The sequence below is a fragment of the Nannobrachium achirus genome (assembly GCF_963921795.1).
Source record: "Nannobrachium achirus genome assembly, chromosome: 24".
Taxonomy (NCBI): Eukaryota; Metazoa; Chordata; class Actinopteri; order Myctophiformes; family Myctophidae; genus Nannobrachium; species Nannobrachium achirus.
This window is the reverse complement of record NC_137831.1, coordinates 36,455,719-36,477,385: the sequence shown is the minus strand read 5'-3', so window position 1 is coordinate 36,477,385 and position 21,667 is coordinate 36,455,719. Positions and strand designations below refer to the sequence as shown.

Below are 21,667 nucleotides of genomic sequence, written 5' to 3'. Positions count from 1 at the left end.
ATGGCGGATGACGACGTGCTGTTTGAGGATGTGTACGAGCTGTGTGAGGTGATCGGCAAGTGAGTAGTGTCACTGGCACTGACTGTCCCCTCTACATGACTGTGTGTGTGTGTGTGTGTGTGTGTGTGTGTGTGTGTGTGTGTGTGTGTGTGTGTGTGTGTGTGTATGCACAGTAGCCTAAGTAATAAATATTTATGTGTGTGTTTGTGTGTACAGGTATGTATGTATGTATGTATGTAGGCCTACGTATGTATGTATGTATGTATGTATGTATGTGTGTATGTATGTATGTATGTATGTATGCACATTGCACACACTTAGGCTACATACTGTATTTATGTTTGTATGTACTGTGTGTGTGTGTGTGTGTGTGTGTGTGTGTGTGTGTGTGTGTGTGTGTGTGTGTGTGTGTGCGTGCGTGCGTGCGTGCGTGCGTGCGTGCGTATGCAAATATATGTGTGTGTGTGTGTGTGTGTGTGTGTGTGGGGGGGGGGGGGGGGGTGTATGTATGAATGTATGTACAGATTATTATCTTTCAAGCTGCAGAATCAGAATATTTTTAGAAAAAATACCCTAACCCTAACCCTAACCCTAACCTATTAACAAAAAAACACTTACCTTTCAATGTTTCTTCATGTATCTATGTATGCACGTGCACCTTGGCAGCTTTCATCAGGATGGGGGGGATATAATTGCTGTAGTGCTTAGCACACCTAGTGTCTACTCCTTTCAACAGAACATGATAAATAGGTGTCTATACAAGTGCTGAAAACAAGCCTGGTTATTTTACTTGTGGTGAAATATGGGACAGTTTCCTAAAGAATTTCTGAAACCATTCTGGACGTTTTAGTGTTCTATAGTGGGGACTCGGGTTAGGGTTAGGGTTAACGACTCCGGTTCCATAACGATTCCCTCTTTTATAGGGGTTCCAAATGGGTTCCAAACATTTGGTTCCAGAGTTCCTTTGAAATTAAAAAAGTTTGAGAACTTGTATTTGGTTCCATTTGTTACACTCTCAGATCGGGGCTTTTAAGTCTGACATCATTTTGTAGGCAGAGGAGAACTTTTGGGGCCAAAAGGCCCCAGCGCCCGTGAATCTTTTTACTATTTTTACTATTTACTAATTTGTCTTCTCTTTCTTGTTGACAGGGGAGTGGTAGAATTATACTTTAGTCGTTATTTTTGTCTCGGATATGTTGAAATAGCGGGGGACACATATTGACAATAAATCTGCTTGGAGGTCTGACTACAAAATGATGTCACGGCTTAAAAGCCCCTATTGTGAATTATGTTGGGGGTTCCCCATATGATTAACTTAATGTGCAACATTATTTTCTCACTCAACAGTAAACAAACCAACATAAAGTTTAAGTTTATAGAGGGTATCTGCACATTTATAAAGTGACAATTTATGGACTTTGTAATACCTCTAAAATGATCGAAAATAGTCGATCTACATGCTCACAATGCCTTGTGAGGCCTTGTGAGCATGTAGATCTGCTATTTTCACTGTTTTATACAAAATGTAATGCCTCAACTCTTCAGGTTGGGGGGGTCCCCAGTTACAATATGATTATTTTGGGTGGTCACAGCCTAATAAGGTTAAGAACCACTGGTGTAGAAGAGTGGTTCTTCAGGACGAGACCCCCCGAAATAATCATATTTGAATCGGGGACCCCCCATCTTGACAAGCACTAGGAATTGTAGGAGTTGAGGCGTTACATTTAGTAACAAGTCATTAGTTACACAATGACTCGCAATCAGAGGCATTCTGAGCTTGCCTTGTAGATCAGCTATTTGAAAAACTATTCTGCCTTCTTTCACCTGCTTGCACTACAATGCAATTACATTTACAGTTCAATACATCATGGTAGTGTATGGTAACAGGATATGTGGGCACTAGGGACATCTGGGCACCTATCATGTAAAAGTGTCAATTTTGTCCAAAAAGTTTAAACGAAATTATTATTATTTTTAAGTAAAGTATACCTGATTAGAACACGCTTAAACATTTGACAATTAAGGTCTAATATTTCTACAATTACTACAAATTGCTACAAAACCTGTATATCCAGTCATTTTGGGTGTAAACAAGGATAAGGTTCTCATGTATACTTTTCATTACTTAAGACTTGAGATTTCTCACTCCAAAAAAAACACAATGTGTGAATTTGTGATAATAAAATTCCATAATGTGTGAATTTGTGATAATAATGTATACTGGTGTATACATTTTAGGAAGCAAGCCGCAGGCCATATACAATCTGCCGGCGTGCCATGGTTAGGCCCCCGGGCCCAGACTGAGCCAACATACTGTTAGGCTAGATCTTACAACTGCCTGAGGTCGAAGATTGAATTGTGTTCAATCAACCCTGGTCAGTTATTATGTGGTCAACTGTATTGTGTGGAAAAGTGACTTTGGTTCAAGTGCTACAGTAGTAGAGTAACCGTCTACTTAATAATGTCTTCCAAATCCTAACAGTTTTACGCACCGCGTTGTGAGCTTATAGATCGGCTATTTTTTGGCAAAGAGACTTGGTAGAGAATGAGAAAAAAAGCCTGTATCAAGTACGTTATTTCCAGGTCTGTTTAACCAATTATAGAGGGTTTAAAATAAATGGTACTGGATATGCAGCTCGGCAAATAAAGAGGTGAATTGATCCCAGTGCATGACGGAGGATAATTTCACGATACATTTAAATCTCCACGATACGATTATTGTCATACGATTGTTTTTCATCACGATGAAAGATAATAACGATTATCCTCCCACATCCCTACTTTACACCACTGCTGCTGGGTGCCAGTGCAGTGTGTAGTGAGGTCACACTCTCTCTCATCCTTCCAGAACGATGCTTGTTGTTCCCATCACTGTGTCAGCACCCCCCCCCCCCCCCCCCCCCCCCCACACACACACACACACACACACACATCTCTCTCACTGGAGGTATTAGACCACCAAGAATCCATTAAGACCTCCCCCCTCTCCACCCTCACCCCCCAGGTCATGTTTCTCTCATCTTCTGGTTGACACTGGTTTTCTAATGGGCTGATGCCACGAGCAGGGGCTGCCACGTCCACTTGTTATAAAGCAACTTTTTAAATTGTAAATTATTGGTAGTTGTGGGTTGCAGGATTTTTTTTTTTTTTTTTTGCTTGTTAGTGTGGTTGACTATACAACCAGACTATAGTACTTGTCCGATTTTATTCGTTTGGTTGCCCTAACAGAGCAACCAGACTATAGTACTTGTCTGACTTTATTTCTTTCCGGATAAACTTTATTTTGCCGCACTACTCCTCCCACAGTTTTGAAAGCACGCACTTGGGCCACTTGGGTCAAATCATTCGGCTTCATCCGGACTCGTCTACTTGCATTTTGCTAAGAGATATGTTATATATAGTTTAATTGTCTCCACCAGCAGAATGCATGGGGGAGAGTATGTTTTCGCCCCTGTCCGTCAGTCCGTCCGTCCGTGCGTCCGTCCGTGTGTGTGTGTGTGTGTGTGTGTCCGCCTGTTACCAGCTAATCTCCGGCGCCGTTGGCTTGGTCACGGTCAAACTTTACACACACACTCCCTGGATGCCAATTCAGAACCTCTGCCCCAAATTTTTCACATGGGCCTGTTCAAGCGCCACCAGGAGGCCAATTTTTGCAAAACTCACTTTTGCCAGTACTACTGCAGATTTTGTCCAAAAATCACGCAAATTGTTAGACAGTATCTCTACAGTCATGTGATCGAAATGGATCAGTCCGATTTTCCATATTCCATCCTGATTGGCTAAAACTGGCTTCCAAAGTTTGCAGGATTGGTCCATGTTGAATAAAATGCCTGAAATCATGAACACAGTGTGCGATTTTGGTGAAATTGTGCATGCACATTCCCAATAGGCCGTGGAATAAATGCCACCTAAAAACAATCAAATCAGCCTCATGGTGGCGCTATAACAGGCCAATTTGTGTTTTTAGCTATAACTCCACTGATCAGTGTACAACTTTGTACATGCACTGCCTAGAAGCCAAGGAAAAAACCTTTGCCCTGCATTTTCCATATCTGCCTTTTATAGCAGATAAGCACCCTGTGACATCATAGATGACTGACATCATAGTATGGCAATAACACAGATTATCATGACTTATTTATTGATGATTATCATCTTGTTTTGTCATTAGGTACTGCTCTGGTGGCGGTCATATACAGGGTGCAGAGGTATATACTGCATGCTGTGACCTGAGTGAGAATTTGTGTAATTCGTCATTGTACAGAACAGTAAAAAAGAAACAACAGGCCCATAATAAGAAGACATGGGGGCTGCTCACGCCAAGACTGCGGCTTCTCAACAGACCACACAGAAGACTCCGGAAGACATGGACCTCGGGAGAATGGAGGGCATTGTCCAGAATGTCACCTTCCAGGGCCTTGGGAGAACCAAACAGGACTTGTTCGACCATGAGGTCTCGGAGGTCCGCAGAAGTAAAAGCCTCGCCGACGTCATGAACAGGTCCCAAGAGGCCAGAGAGAGGATGCTCCGCCTGGGCTGTTTCAAGGAGGTGGAGGTGTTCATCGACACGTCCAAGGGCGCTGGCGCTCCGCCCACGGGCCTGGACGTTACCTTCTGGGTGGTGGAGATCGGCAGGCTGAGTGGAGAGGCCAACATTACCATCGGCGACACTGAGGGGGGCCATGGCAACACTGAGGGGGGCCTGAAGCTGGGCCTGAGCCTGCCCAACACGTTCGGCGGCGCCGAGAGGCTCGGCTTCCACTACTACTCGGGGACCAGGACGTCCCACCACGGCATGTCCTTCTTCTGGCCTTGGTCTGGAAACGTTGAGCGCAACCTCATGCTCGACGCGTACAGCCACACCGCTGAGGTCCCGTGGTGCTCCATGAAGCACAGCGACAGAGGGGCATCGGCAGCGCTCCACTTCCCCACAGCCTTCCCCCTCGGGGGGAAGGCTGTGCACAAGCTGAAGTGGGAGGGGGTGTGGCGCGAGCTGGGCTGCCTCACCGGCGCAGCCTCCTTCGCCGTGCGCCAGCAGAGTGGACACTCGCTGAAGTCGGCGTTCTCGCACGAGGTGTCGCGTGACACCAGGGACTGTGCCGTCTTCCCTGAACGAGGCACCTTGCTCAGAGTCCGGCAGGAGCTGGCCGGTGGGTATGCCGGCGGGGACGTCCATTTTCTGAAGGAGGCGGTGGAGCTGCAGCTCAACCGGCGGCTGTTCTGGGACCGCTGGGTCCTGTCTGCCTCCCTCCAGGGTGGGATGCTCTACCCCATGGGAGGCAAGTCGTCCTCCATCGTGGACAGGTTCTTCCTGGGGGGTCCTGGCAGTGTGCGAGGCTTCGGGATGCACAGCTTGGGCCCGCGGAGCGGCCGCGACTCCCTGGGCGGGGAGGCGTACTGGGCGGGCGCGCTCCACCTCTACGCCCCTCTGGCGGGCCTCGGAGACCTCTTCCGCATGCACCTCTTCCTCAACGCCGGCAACCTGTGCAACCTGAACTATGGCGCGGGTCCCCGGGCGCACCTCCAGACGCTGGCGGCGGGCTTCCGCTGGTCGTACGGAGCGGGCTTGGCGTTTCGCCTGGGAGAAAAGATCCGCCTGGAGCTCAACTACTGCGTCCCCGCGGGAGCGCACCCAGGAGACCTGCTGTGCGGCGGCTTTCAGTTCGGAGCAGGGTTTGACTTCCTGTGATGATGTCAAGGTTCAAGGTTACTTGATTTATACCGGTATGTCTCCCTTTGGAGAAATGTGTCTTGGAGACCCAGACTAGCCGCATACAACACAACACAACACAACACAACACAACACAACACAACACAACACAACACAACACAACACAACACAACACAACACAACACAACACAATACAAAAACAACAATAAGGTGCACAGTGACACAGGGATTAATTAAATAATATATAAGTTGACAGGCTTCGGGCCGGGCTCGGGCTTTAAATAGCGGCACCAAATGGGCCAGGGGCCGGGCCTGGACTGAAGTCCACGGGCCAGGGCCGGGACCGGACCCACATTTTAGGGCCTAACAGTGATGTTAATAGGTTTTTAATGTAATGAGTCCTGGGACCCAAGAGGGGTCTTTCGGATGAGTCCCAGGGATATTTTATGGGTCCCACAAAAATTCAACGCGTCATGTCATTTTTGACATGACATGGCGTTGACTTGCCTGACTGTATCAACTCTATGGACTGGATGCTTTTGTTTACCTCCTGCCTCTGCATGCATGCTTGACACGAAAAGCTCGCTTGTTAATGGCAGCGTCGCCGTCGTGTGCGATGATCGCAAAATACACGTTAATGCGACACCACCGTGGACGCGGTCGGGGAGAGAGCGAGGCAGACACTGCTCCACATTTAATACACTAACACTAGCCTTAGCTACACTAGCCTGGGGTGCGCTAGCCTGAGCGCCCCCACTACGTTCCATGGACTCTGTAAAACTCCGCTTCTAGTCTCTAAAGAACAGACTCCATGCTAACGCAAGGAAGAGCAATTATTTATTATAAATATTATCAGGGCTTTGATGCAAGTTCTGATGGGTGCAGCTGCATAAAGTGTTGCTTGCTTGTTGTGTCGCTGCAGTGTAGAGACGTCATATTTCAGCGCTGTGCCTTGCACACGTTCTGTGGGGGAACCCTTTTCGGTGTATCACCAAACATGCTGTGCCACTATGGTCAGAGAGCGGCCCGGTGCTACGCTAACACTCAGGCACCCATTGAATTCTGTGACCATCTACGGTCGCCCAAAATGGCATCGGTGGACGATAGAACGCACTGTCGTTAGTTCTATCGTCTGTTTTAAGACCTTCTACGCGGATTTCATTTGTGTTAACATAGCATTAAGTAGCATGCCTTCACCCATGAACAATGGTGGCGTCTGGACTTTTTAAAATATATTTCTTTCGCGACGTGGTAAATTATTTTAACGTGGATGCGTCCATGGGACCCAAGGACACTGACGTGAATGCGTCTTTAGGCAACGTGAATGCGTCAGAGACGCGTGACGCGCACGTATTGACGTCACTGGCCTAATATATATTGCAACAAACACTATATTACAACATGACAATAAACCATGACTAACAACAATGCTATCTCATTTCCATCAACAACTGCCCATATGCATTTTTGTCCACATGCATCATTCATACTCATTGCTCAAACCAACACCTTCATTACTCACTACATGTACATAACTACGCAGTACAACGTAACCGCCCGACCTCTAGACGTGAGGGCCGCGAATCGGCCCGAACTTCTAGTATAGTTTAATTGAGACTGTAGGTCGCATTTAGTATGAAAACCTGCCCATCTGACCTCACGGACTCCAGACATGGATATAGCTGACCTGTGCTGACATCACAATAATGACTCGACCTGTCAGATTAATAGTTTAACTCCTGCGTCTTAACTTTTCCGTATTAAGAAGCTCTGATGTTCCAAGAATACAGAACACGCTGTATAATTGAATGTATGAATATAATGTAAACATGCTGTAAACATAAATTGGGTGTCGCATAAACCCATGAGGGTTGGGCCCTTTGTGTGCAGGACAGGGCATAGTTCCACCGATTTAAAATGAGCCCAATACGGAACTAAAACTTCCTATGATTGGCCACTAGTTGCGCTGTTTTCCCCCCCGGCCGATCGCAAAAATAATTGTTCTCCATTGGACCCCATTCATTTTCCCCTTTCGTTTTCTAACCTTAATTAACACTTTCATACATGCTTTATGGTTCCTATCGCTAGTTAAAAATTGCCTTTCAATCACGATGATATGCGTTTTGTGAAAATAAGGTCCCATTTATGTTAAAATTGATGATAAAGTTGCGGGGGGCGTGGCCAACTAAACTGATACCAGCCGGCTGGGTTCTTCGTGTGCTGTATTTTGGGAGGCTCCGACCACATTCTCCCATGTATCCCTGCGGTTGCACGTGACCGTTGGCAGCCAATAGCATCCTCTGGTGCCTTTACAATCTATGATGGCAACACCCATGCCAAGGACCCATATTGTGTCATTTGCGCTGCATAGAAACCAATGGCTTCGCTTTGTCCATAATTATCTTTTATACAGTCTATGTGCAGGACACGAAAATCAACTAATCAATCAATCAAAACAATCAATCAGTAGTATTTTGAAAATAAATATTTGACACACAGGGAGCCAGTGTAAAGGCTCTTTTCCACCGGCAGCGATAACGATGACGATAACGATTTGAAAAAGTGGGTTTTCAATTGAAGTGGATGGCAGCATCCATCCAACACCAATAAAGACAACGATAGCCGACAACTACATCGTTAGGATCAACAACGATGTGGTTAAGATCACAGTGATATGGAACTGGGTCTCTGACAAACAGCTCGCGATGCGCTCTGCGCGAGCGGCTGTTAATTGGCGCCTCTTCACATTGATGTCCGATAACTTTATCGGACATGATAATGATAAAATGATAGTTACCTACTCCTCCCCGCGAGGGAAATTCGGGTATCGCAGCCCAACCCAGCTGCTTTTTTTCAGCTTAACCCAGCTGAACCCAGTGCAGCCCACAAGGAGCGCGAGGGGGGGAGCAGTGATAGCTAGAGCGGGGAATTGTACCTGCGACCTCTGGGGTCTCCGGAGTCCTAGGTATGGACACTAACCACTCAGCCATCACTGCTTCACATCAATGTGAAGGCATATTATTATCGCTGTGATATTTTATGGCTATCGTCATCGTTATCGCTGCCGGTGGAAAAGGGCCTTAAGGATGTAAAAGCTGGAGTGATATGCTCCACTCTCTTGGTATTAGTAAGGAGTTAGCAGAAGCATTCTGCATCACCTGGAGTCATATGATTGAGTTCAGAGGGGTAGCGGCCCCAGGGAGCTTGGTTGTTGAGGGCCTTGTGCAGTAGGTGGTGATCAGTGTTTTGAAATCTATCCTGTGTTTGACTTACTGTGAACCAGTGAAGGTCGACGTGGAGGGCTGGGGGCGATGTGGTCTCCGGATCGGGTTCATAGTAGATCTGTCTTAAATTACGACGAGCATCAATGAAAACATTTTTTACACGTGGACGAAGATGCTGTTGAAAATGGTTTGGTAAACAAGTACTACCACTAATAATGTGTGTGTGTGTGTGTGTGTGTGTGTGTGTGTGTGTGTGTGTGTGTGTGTGTGTGTGTGTGTGTGTGTGTGTGTGTGTGTGTTAGGGATGGTATGATATGAACATTTTATCTCACGATTATTGTGACCAAAACATTTTGATGTTGACTTAAGATATTATCGCAATAATCAAAATATCTATTATGCTGGGGAGGAATGTTTGCCAAAAAATAGCAGATCTACACGCTCACAACGGGTCGCAGCGTGAGGCATTGTGAGCTTGTAGATTCAGAATTTTTTGGCAAAGAGACTTGGTAGGTAGTGAAATAAAGGACCGTATCAAGTACGTTATTTCCAAGTCTGTTTTACCAATTATAGAGGGTTTAAATGGTACCGGATATATACGTAGCTCGGCAAATAAAAGGTGAATTGATCCCAGTGCACGACGAAGGATAATTTCATGATTATTGCGAGTGTATCAGGATTAGAACGATAATAACGATTGTCGTCCCATCCCTATCCTGAACGAGTGTTGAAGAGCAGACTGGCCCGCCAGCTCCTTCTATCATCGTAGAGGAAGAGGACAGAGTGTATTGAGTGCTGCTAGGGGAAACACTGCTGCAGGACAGAAAGGGGGGATCGGTGTGTGTGTGTGTGTGGGGGGGGGGGGGGGGGTCTGAGTAAGATCAATGGAGGCGAGGGGAGGTGGGGGTGGTGTGGGTGGTGGCCCTGGGGCGCATAGGACATAAATAACGCCGGCAGACGTTGGCTGCGGCGCTGCCAAGCTGTTGACCTCGCCGTTTTATTAGAAAGGCCTATTTCACTTTGAAACACTTCTGCGGTCATTTTGACGTTGTCTACCCTGGCTTTTTGTGAGCCAGACGGTTCGCATTTCAGGTTGCTTGATTCGGTTTTTCTTCTTTCTTTATTATTATTATTATTACTATTATTATTACTAGAAGCTGGGCCGCCCTTCGGGCGGCCCAGCGTCTAGTCGGCGACCTGGCCAACTCGGAACAATGTAAATAGGGAATGAATGCCCCGCCCTTTAGGACCCGTTTTGACCATCTGTCTGCCTGTGTCCATTTATGCCCATATATGGAGATATCTGTATCTGTCTGTCTGTCTGTCGGCGTCCATTTTATGTCCATATATGGAGATCACTGCAGTTATAGTTCTGGGTCCATTTTATGCCCAGATATGGAGATATCTGTCTATCTGCGTCCATGTTATGCCCATATATGGAGTATCTGTCTGTGCCTCCAACTGTGTTGCAGACACAGTGCCGGTTCCCCCTTTAATGCAAACCTCATTATACCTGTTGTCATAGGACCCGTTTTGAACATCTGTTTGCCTGTGTCCATTTATGCCCATATAGGACCCGTTTTGAACATCTGTTTGCCTGTGTCCATTTATGCCCATATATGGAGATATCTGTATCTGTCTGTCTGCGTCCATTTTATGCCCATATATGGAGATCTTTGACCATCTGTTTGCCTCTGTCCATTTATGTCCATATATGGAGATATCTGTATCTGTCTGTCTGCAATCCATTTTATGCCCATATATGGGGGCATTCATTGAACGCGCGTGCCCGTGGGACGAACGGTTCTCGAGATACGCGGATTACATACACATACATACACACTCACAGAGATTTTTTGTTGACTCATGTGGCGTACGTGATGTCAGAGCCTTTTATGAAGTGATGTCACAATGAGTCAGAGCTTTCGCCGATTTCCTCCGGAACAGCCTGATGTCAACAATCAACCCCGCATAAGGAGATTCCGAACGTTTCGCGCCGGGTGCCCATATATGGAGTATCTGTCTGTGCCTCCAACTGTGTTGCAGACACAGTGCCGGTTCCCCCTTTAATGCAAACCTCATTATACCTGTTGTCATAGGACCCGTTTTGAACATCTGTTTGCCTGTGTCCATTTATGCCCATATAGGACCCGTTTTGAACATCTGTTTGCCTGTGTCCATTTATGCCCATATATGGAGATATCTGTATCTGTCTGTCTGCGTCCATTTTATGCCCATATATGGAGATCTTTGACCATCTGTTTGCCTCTGTCCATTTATGTCCATATATGGAGATATCTGTATCTGTCTGTCTGCAATCCATTTTATGCCCATATATGGGGGCATTCATTTTATGCCCATATATGGAGAACGCGCGTGCCCGTGGGACGAACGGTTCTCGAGATACGCGGATTACATACATACATACACACTCACAGAGATTTTTTGTTGACTCATGTGGCGTACGCGATGTCAGAGCCTTTTATGAAGTGATGTCACAATGAGTCAGAGCTTTCGCCGATTTCCTCCGGAACAGCCTGATGTCAACAATCAACCCCGCATAAGGAGATTCCGAACGTTTCGCGCCGTTTCGGAAAAAACGCGCGTCGGGTCGGGTCGAGGCCGGGCACTGCACTCCGCGCCGCGGCGGAGAACGTGCGTGCCGAATCTGAAGCCGGTGGGACGAACGGTTCTCGAGATACGCGGATTACATACACGCAGACAGACAGACACGCAGAGACTTCTCGCATTTATAGATAGATTACCATTATTATTACTTTAAAAAGACAAATCCTGTATTATCCATGTTTCATACAGTGTGAATCTTTTGCTAAATGAAGTTAATGTATCAATTTAAATTATCGCATTTGTGTCACGCTTTTGTCAGAGCTCAACAACCGAGCGCAACAAAAACATAAAATGTATCTACTGGATCTCTTCGCCACTAGTCCTTTCCTAACATTTTAGTCTAGTATTTAGTCTTCATTTTAGTCATAACAGCGTAGTTTTTATTTCGTTTTTGTCAGTGAAAAAAAGGTAGTTGTCGACAAACATTTCTTATTAGTCGGCGAAATTAACACTGCTGCAAACTGCTCAATATCCACTACTAGTACCCCTCTCTGCTCTGACCCTGGCAGTTATGCATAGACGGCCACCTTTGACCTGAGCTCCTTGTCAACATGTGCAGAACCAATTATCTTTCTTGCTTTGCAACGCTGCTGCATTGTTGTCCTGCACTAGCCAGATTTCAGACTCAGCTCACGCTTTAGTCTGAAACTGTGCCCTATTTTGAGCGATTTACGGGGGAGGGACTTTTTTGCGAGCGTGCACGCACGCGTCCGCGAGCGAGTGATCACGACGCACGGTGATCGAGACGCACGGTGGACGCGACGCACGGTCGCGGCGTGTGTGTGTGTGTGATTGTGCGTGTGTGTGTGTGTGTCTCTGTCTGTGCCAGTGACTGCTTCCACACAGAACTGCGACCAGAAACATGTAATCAACATTAACAGCTTGGTGAAATCAGCGCGCGCACGTGTGTGTGCCTGCCTCAGCCTGCCTGTGTGTGTGAACTGCCTCAGCCTGCCTGTGTGTGTGAACTTTGTTTGAATCGGTTCAACTGCTGCGCGGATTGGATATTTGTTAAACCCACCCCCACCCCCCGCGCTCATTGGATCAGCCGCAGTTTGTGGCTGATAAACTGCCGATTCATGTACTCAGCTCCAGACCAGAGAAACAGTCCACTCTGAGAGTGGGCGGGGTCTATGGTCTGGAACCAGGCAAGTCCTGCACATAGACTGTAGAAAAATATGGACGAAGCGAAGCCATTGGTTTCTATGCAGCGCAAATGGCCCTTTCTACCCCTTGGAATGGGTGTCGCCATCATAGAATTGTAAAGGCATCAGAGATGCTATTGGCTACCAACAGTCACGTGCAACGCAGGGATACATGGGAGAATGTGGTCGGAGCTTCCCGAAATACAGAACACGAAGAAGAACACAGCCGGCTGGTATTAGTTTAGTTGGCCACGCCCCCCCCCTCAACTTTATCATTTATTTTAAAATACATTGGACCACATTTCGACAAAACGACTATGATGGTGATTGAAAGGCAATTTTTAACTAGCGATAGGAACCATACAGTAATCATGAAAATGTTAATTAAGGTTAGAAAACGAAAGGGGAAAATGAATGGGATCCAATGGTGGGAAATTCTTTTTGCGATCGGCCGGGGGGGAAAACAACGCAACTAGCGGCCAATCATAGGAAGTTTTAGTTCCGTATTGGAGTCATTTTAAATCGGCAGAACTATGCCCCTGGTCCTGCACAGCACTCTGTTATTGTCCCTGACAGGCTGGTGAGGGGAAGTAATTAAAGGGGTATTTCACTGTCTAATCAGGCTTTTATGAACACCCTGAACAGTTTTTAATTTGCTTCATTCAATATTTAGATATTTGATGTAAATGTTATCAGTCCTCCTCTTCCAGGAGGAGGGCCACATACACAACCATTGTAACTTCAAACGCCATTTTAACCATGATAGATTCATTAAAAACACCAGCTCACTCATCGCGGACGCGACAGGTTTTGAGCTTGCAGATCGGCTATAAACCTATGTCATCAACACGTAACACTAGAGTTGTGTTTTAAGCTCTTCCTTTCTCGTTAAAACGGGATTCACGGGGGTCTGTTTCAGAAAATCCAATCAATGTTTGTTTCTTGATGAACGAGCTTGTCAAGTTGTCTCTGTCAGCAGTGTGTGTGTCGCAGACAGATGCATGCATGGTTACACAGACATCGGTGACCGCACAGAAATGTGTGACTGCAGGGCGAATAGTTGCATGGATGATGTTACAGACATTGATGTCCGGGGCTTTTGGTGTGACACGCAACGCAGATTGACTTTTTTTATTTATTTATCGGTCACCGTTAACCGTTTGTGCTTACCCGTGCTAAACCGTTAACTGTTGGCGATCCCTAGTCTGTTGTGGAGACACCTTTAGGTATCCCATAAAATCAAAGGTTAAAGCCTCAGTCTGTGTTGGCAGTATGAAGAACAGCAGGAACAATATCACTAAAGCATCAGAAAACATCAGTTACAGATTGTTAATTGTTGTTAATTGTTTAGGAATCAGTGCTGGTGTTGGGGGGCTCCTCTTTTGCCATCCTCTGATCGAGGATTGAGATATGCATGTGTTGTGTGTATATGTCATAGTATATTGGAGAAACAGCACATTCGAGACGCGGAGCACTCGTGATGCGGCACGGGGCGGAGCAAGCGGTCGCCACAACAACGTATTCCAGGCGGTGCGCCGCTCTATTGTCCACGACACTGCGAGCGGCTACCGAAGCCCCCCTGTATCCACGAAGCCCAAACGAGTTACGAGGCCCCCCTGGGTCCACGAAGCCCCAAGCGGCGCGAAGGCCAGCGGACCTTGGTCCTGCTCTTCGCCCCCGAGCGCCGCAGGCGCGAGTGGCCGCGAAGAGCGGGCCAGGGCCGCGCGGCCGGCGGAGCGCCGCGCGAGTTACGAAGCCGTGGTGAATGCAATCGTTATATTTATGCCCAGGCCGTAAGGCCTGGGCAAGCGCACGTTAAACGCCCTGTCCAAGTGACTACAATGGAGCTAATGGCTAGGCTAGGCTAGGCTAGGCTAGGCTAGGCTAGGCTAGGCTAGGCTAGGCTAGGCTAGTAAATAAAGAGTAAACACTTCCGGTCTGCGGCGAGTTCAAAGCGTGACGTAACTCTCTTATCCAGTGGCTGACGTCGCCATCTGGTGGTGATTAGTGTGTGGTGAACGTCAAAACGAGTGCTCCTTGACAACTTTTACTGGTTTCTTGAACATACTGTAACATATATACACTCACAAATGTGTAACATAAAATGTGACTAAGATATGCATACCGTGGAAGGAGTTCAAAAGTGAAATTGTGTTTTAGTTTGTAAACGTTCTGTTCAAAGTATTCATTTTTCACCACCTGTTGCTGTTTTAGAGAAAAGGGATCCTGATATGCTTGTTTTGTCTTGAATGTCAAGGTCAAGGAAATTGTTCATCCCAGTGTACAATATACAGTGTATGTGTGATCTGTTTCACAAAACTCACATTAGGACTTGGCCATAGAACATGTTTCAGTTGTGAGATTTCATTTGGTTTCATCCATGGCTTTAGGATTCTCCTAAATCGGTGTTGCATCTGTGTCGTCAGTGGAGCTGTAAATAATCCTCATCAGACGTGTCTAGCAGAAAGGCTTTAGTGGCAAATCTTCACAGCATCACTGAGGGGAATGCTAATTATTCTCTGAATATTCACACGCTTCTTTCCCTAATTTGCATGAGGAAACACTTTGGTTTTTGGATTGAGAGAGAGAGAGAAAGAGAGAGAGAGAAAGAGAGAGAGAGAGAGAGAGAGAGAGAGAGAGAGAGAGAGAGAGAGAGAAAGAGAGAGACAGAGAGAGAGAGAGAGAGAGAGAGAGAGAGAGAGAGAGAGAGAGAGAGAGAGAGAGAGAGAGAGACTACCTAGAAGTCTATTTCACCCACAATATAACCTTGCCAGTGCAGGATTTGGGGAATTGCGCATATTTTAATTCTCACAAATTCAGCGCTCATAATGTGGGGAATTCCCTCACACATTCAAAGTAGTTTTAACCCATTCAATCCATTGAAAGCTTAGATAGCCTATACAAGCTCATAACATGTCACTTTGTGCAATTAAAAATAAAACTAGAAAAGAAAATTTCTAAGAAATTTTAAGTGTGCCTGCAGCTCGCTAAGTCTGTGCAACCTTGTGTAGCGGTTGGTGTTAGCATTAGCGTTATATTTTTTAACATTAGCATTTTTTGCATAAGCTTTAACATTACTGTTCTTCATATGACACCACCCACATGTCTGTACGACAAACGGTTCACGAGAAAAAGGGTCACTTCCTGTTTGGTGTGAGGGGCACTTCCTGTTTGGCGAAATAGGCCAGGATTAATGAATTAAAGCTGCAAGCAGCGATGACCGGGCCCTCGCAGCTCTACCCACGTCACAAGGCCAGCAGCCAATCAGAAACCAAACAGGAAGTCAGCCATTTCGACTAATTAGTGGCGTTTTGGCTCATTTTTGGCCGTTATCACGGGTCGCACTTTAACAACAGTTTTTTGAGAAAAAATTGTTTTGTGAGAAAAAAATATTTTTTTGAGAAAAAAGATTTTTTGAGAAAAAAAAATTGAGAAAAAAAAAATTTGAGAAAAAAAGTTTTTGAGAAAAAAAAATTGAGAAAAAAAAAATTTGAGAAAAAAAATTTGAGAAAAAAAAAATTTATGAAAAAAAAATTTTTGAGAAAAAAAAAATTGAGAAAAAATTTTTTTTGAGAAAAAAAAGTTTTGAGAAAAAAGAATTTTTGAGAAAAAAAATTTTTTGAGAAAAAAAAAATTTGAGAAAAAAATTTTTTTTGAGAAAAAAAAAATTTGAGAAAAAAAAATTTTTGAGAAAAAAAAATTTTGAGAAAAAAAAATTGAGAAAAAAGAATTTGAGAAAAAAAAATTTTGAGAAAAAAAAAATTTTGAGAAAAAAAAATTTGAGAAAAAAAAATTTTTGAGAAAAAAAAAATTTGAGAAAAAAAAAATTTTTGAGAAAAAAAAATTTTTTTGAGGAAAAAAAAATGTATGACACCAGCCGCGAGTCTGTACGACAAACGGTTCATGAGTTATAGAGGCACTTCCTGTTTGGCGAAGGACACTTCCTGTTACAGAGGGGGCAGGGCTTAATCAATTACAGCTCATCCCTATTGGCCGGAAAAAGACCAAAGTTGTGTGTGCATTTTAAAGTTTAAATCACGTTGCTAGGCAAAAGTATGGCAGAGTTATGTGGCGCCAAAGTTTCTGGGTTTTTTTCGGAGTCCCCCATTCTAAGTCAATGGGGTTTTTGGGCGTAGTTTTTTGCGAATTACGTCGCAATCGTATCGCGGATCGGAAAGAAAAGTAATAGCACACCATTCCCGGCCGAGCCGCACATTTTGATGTATATATTGCGGGGGTGGTGTAAATTGTGCGGCAGTTATTACGTGCCGAAGTTTCCCCCATTCTAAGTCAATGGGGTTTTTTGGCGTCGTTTTTTGCGAATTACGTCGCAATGGTAACGCGGATCGGAAAGAAAAGTAATAGCACACCATTCCCGGCCGAGCCGCACGTTTTGATGTATATATTGCGGCGGTGGCGTAAATTGTGCGGCAGTTATTACGAGCAGAAATTTGCAAGAACATTACTTACTGACTGACTGACTGACTGACTGACTGACTTAAGTATGGCGGATTACAATAAGTGTTCTGCTATTGCATAGCAGGCACACTTAATAAAATATGTGTGCAAGTGCAAATCATATTTTAAAGGGAAACTAGGTAACCTTAAGACTATTTTTAATATATACTGTATGTATACATTTTTTAGCTGTCATTTCCCTCAGTCCCATCAGTCACTATATTATTGTGCTGGGATGTTTCCTTGTAGAAAGACGCGTCCCCCTGGCTGTATTTAGGTTCTATTCCACTGTTTATGTTGAAATTCAGTTGGAGGGACATTTTTGTCAGGAGGAGCTGGCCAAAGCTCTAATTTCTCGTCATAGTTTTAGTCTACGAAATGAACACGGCTGTATTCCACCTAACCACTGGTTCCCAAACCTTTTAGCTCGAGAGAAATTACACCCGGGTCAAAAACTAGAGAAAACAGCAGATCCACAAGCACACAACGTGTCGCTTCGTGCTGCGTTGTGAGCTTGTAGATTGGCTCTTTTCACTGCTTCTTAAGCCTTTGTTTTCTAATTTATGTAATTTCTTAGATTTTTCTTTCATTTCTTCATGAAAGCACTGAACAATAAATTTGTTTTGTTGAAAACCTTAGCTTTTTTGGGAATGTTTTTTGATTTTCTTTTATTAATAATAATAAGAGGAACAAAATGTAGGAAACAAAACATTAAGCGTCCCATAAAAATGTGTCCGCGACACACAAATGGGTACCGACCCAGTTCTTGTGATCTAAACCAGGGGTCGTTAACAGGGGGTCTGGGATCCCAAGGGATCAAAGTTCCCTAGGGAGTCCTCAAAGTTATCCCTAGGGGCCCGGGGGTCCTCCAAATATTCCAATCCTTTTTATATTAACAACTTGAACCCAGTGTCCATAATCTGAGATTTTCGGCAAAGAGGTTTGGTGTAGGTGGGAAAAAGAGCAGACTAAGTACAGAGTGAAAGGTCAAGTTTATTAGGTAATGATGGTTCAAGTGGTTAAATATCTGAAAACACAATTTGACATGAATCCAAAATACACTGATGATTGTGCTGTCAAACAATGAAACTATATGGAAAGGTTGTCGGGGTCCCTGATTCATCTCGCTCTCAACTAAGGGGTCCTTGGCCTGAAAACGTTGAAGACCCCTGATCTAAACAGAATGAATTCCACCATGCTAACTTTAAAGCCTCAGTGTCAACGCTGTAGTATGCATGTGAACCTAAAGGCTGGCAACGAGCCAAGAGATCATGTGTGAAGATTGACACTTTGTGTGTGTGTGTGTGTGTGTGTGTGTGTGTGTGTGTGTGTGTGTGTGCGTGCGTGCGTGCGTGCGTGCGTGCGTGCGTGCGTGCGTGCGTGCGTGCGTGTGCGATGTCATCGCTACATGGCTCCTCCCCTCCCCCTCTCAAACACAACATTAGACTTGAGAATCAACACAATCGTCTCTATCGGGTGGAAACCTTAAATATGTCCAAAAGAAACGGTTACTTTTCTGGAAATGTAAAAAAGATACTCACAATTTTTAGTTTTTAGTTGTTCCAATCAGAAGAGAGAACTCACACAGGATATAGGATAAACACGTGAAATAGCAAGTGATGACACAATCAATGTGCAGATAACATTGTATTTTCTGTTTTATAGACAGAGATTGTTGTTACTGAACAATCACAGAAAAAAGCCCCTTCCGCGAGCGCATGTACTGTATCTATTCTCCATGTAGTATTTGGCAAGACCCAAATTCAAAAATCTTTGCTTCTGGGGGCCCGTGGAACAAAATATTTTGAGATGGGGGTCCGCGGCCAAATATCATTTTGGGGATCCCTTGACAAAGTTTGAAAACCACTGAAATAGCCGATTCTACAAATGTCTTCTAAATCCGTAACCCCCACAATGATATGTATTTTGCTGCGGACCCCCATCTCAAAATATTTTGTTCCACGGACCCCCAGAAGCGAAGATTTGAGTTAGAAATGTTCACTCTGAATTTGGGTCTTACCAAATGCTAGATGCAGAACACGCGCCCCCCTTCTCACTCGAAAGACTCAAACACGTGTACTCAATTTAAAGTTGAGGCATTTTGGCCCTGCTTCTTCTCGCTCTCAGCTAAGGGTATAGGGGTGGGCGATATGTTGAGAAATATCGTTGAGGCGATACAATGTCTCCACGATATGCCTTTTCAGAGATATCGTATATATTGTGATTCAATCCTGTTGAATTGTTAATACAGAGATTCGTTGCAGAATGCATTTAAACCTGCATTTTGGTCTAAATCAATAGTTCTCAAACATTAAAATGTCAAGGTTCCCCTTAACTCTGACAGTCTACAAATGAAACCAAATTGGGTCCATTTGGTTTCATTTGTATACTGTCAGAGTTACTTACTTGTAAGGATCAATTTAGACCTCCCAAAAGGAGCCCAGAGAGTCCCTGGACCCCACTTTGAGGACCACTGGTCTAAATGGTCTGTTACTCCTTTTTCTTTTAGTTTTTGTTACCTCATAGGTGGTTGTACTGTTAAGTAACTTGAAAAATAACCATCGAAACCAACATGAAAAAGAATCGCGATAAGATTGTGTATCGTGATACAGCTTGGAAGAATATTGTGATTTCCATATCGCCCACAACTAGCTAAGGGGGTCTTTGTGCTTGAAAAACCGTTGAAAGAAGACCCCTGCTCTGTTGTGAAGCACACGCCCACCGTCGTTTCCCCAAACTCTGTTATTGTGAGAAGCAGCTGCTGCAGCCAATCACCTTTTTGACAGGTCATCAAGCAGAGGGCAGAGGTCGCTTTTGCAGGCGGGGGCCTCGGTAGGATCCCTGTGGAGTCCCCGGAGAGGGGGGGGGGGGGAATGAGCACTTATTGCCTACGTTCTTGCATGGCTGGGTTTATCATTATAGGCACCAGGCACCAGCACACATTAGACATGAAAGGGGGCTTGAGCCCCTGCCCTTTTACCCGTATGTAAAAAGAGACCTCTCCAGACCATGAATGCAGTTTTTACTATGGTGAAAGAAATGCAAATGCCCCTCTTTCCATGCCATACCTGAAGACGGCATTCAAGGGAATTGCCTTTTCCAAACTCTCCTGAACTTAAATGCAGCATCTTATGTTGAAAGAATTGCCCTCTCTGTGTAGAAATCCATGCTGTACGCCACATTGCCTTTTTTATGGTTAGTTTAGTGTAGTATCAAGTACTGAAAATAGCCGACCTCGAAGCTCACAACGCGTCCCAGTGCGTCGCAGCGCGTCGCAGCGCGGCACGTTGTGAGCTTGGAGGTCTGCTATTGTCAATATTTTCACCAAAAGGCCCTTTTACATATTTCAGCCCCTGCCTCTCTAACATTCTCTGCACGTCCCTGATAGGCACGCATGCACGCACACACACACACCCACCCTGTGATGTATTGACTTTACAGGGCAAGTTTCAGCTAAATCAAAGCTTACAGGGCTTTCTGCTTGCTTAACCACTTAAGCCGCGTTTTATACATCGTCGTGTGCCGGTGTCTCGTGCCGGAAAAAAATGCCATTCTGCAAGCTGGACGAAAAGCCAGGTTGTGTTACCGTGCAGTCCTGTCACAGTTATAGCATAATCGCCTAAATTGTAATTATTTGAGATATATACCATGTTGAAACATCTAACTAATAATCGACGAATGTCTGTCTGTCGATCTGAAACTAATCCTCTACGTTTGGTGAGGTTTAAAGGCATACCATGTAACTTTCCCAAGTAGTGGTAGTGGTCACTAGCGGTATTGCAGGTACCGGTATTTCCAGTGTAGTTCCTACACTAACCACTAGTCCGAAAGACTACACCGGAAGTAGGAAGCGGGCACAAACAAAATGTGTCTGTCCACTCTCTATATTCTGTTCATTCTGTTTTCGCACGGCATCCCTCTGCTACAGCTGCTGCTTGTTCCAGCGTTGATTGTAGACTCCGGTAAAGATGGCTATTGTTACATACACGGTATGCCAAAAATACAACTTGGATGCATACATTATATGTCAAGGTTTACAAATTAGCTCCCCAATAAGCTTTGATAGGAAGACAACCAATAAAGCTAGCATTTGTAAAACAAACAAAGCAAATACAAAAAAGGGAAAATAATTATGGGGGAGGATAAGCCTAGCTGGAGCTAGACTTCATCCCCACACATGTTAAAACCTATGGTTAAAACATGGAGGGGATCTATACGCAGTTACTAGTTAGCTGCATAGTATATAGGCTGGCCCCAGGCTAACTCAGCGCCGTTACCGAGTTATGTGCCGTTATGGACAGAATAGTAAATATTCGTCCCCCCGACTTTCGGCGGGGGGATAGCTACAAGCTAAGCTACCATTCATAAACATTGAAAGTTTGGGGGAATGGTGCATCGCCGCGGTATTGACTCAATACACAATATGATTGCAAATGTAAGAGTAGCCCAGAGTCAATAACAATGTCTTTAGGAGATTCGGATGTATTCAAATTCAAATACTTGTGAATGAACACACACACAAAGGGCTGCTGAATAAACAG

At 44.9% G+C, this 21,667-nt stretch overlaps 2 protein-coding genes across 7 annotated transcripts in view; both read left to right on the top strand.

Moving 5' to 3' along the window:
• LOC308280012 (peripheral plasma membrane protein CASK) overlaps nucleotides 1-21,667 on the top strand; it is a gene marked incomplete at its 5' end in the record, with an annotated part of 91,750 nt that continues 70,083 nt past the window's right edge. For all 6 annotated transcript variants that reach the window (XM_080720265.1, XM_080720262.1, XM_080720266.1 and 3 more), the window contains one exon: nucleotides 1-59. In XM_080720265.1, coding sequence (XP_080576391.1) covers nucleotides 1-59 — 59 coding nt within the window. The remainder of the gene's footprint in view (nucleotides 60-21,667) is intronic.
• On the top strand, nucleotides 4,304-5,689 carry LOC308309345 (sorting and assembly machinery component 50 homolog B-like; the record flags this gene model as incomplete). Its single annotated transcript, XM_080754895.1, has 1 exon — nucleotides 4,304-5,689. One exon carries the CDS (start codon nucleotides 4,304-4,306, stop codon nucleotides 5,687-5,689), a length of 1,386 nt encoding a protein of 461 aa, XP_080611021.1.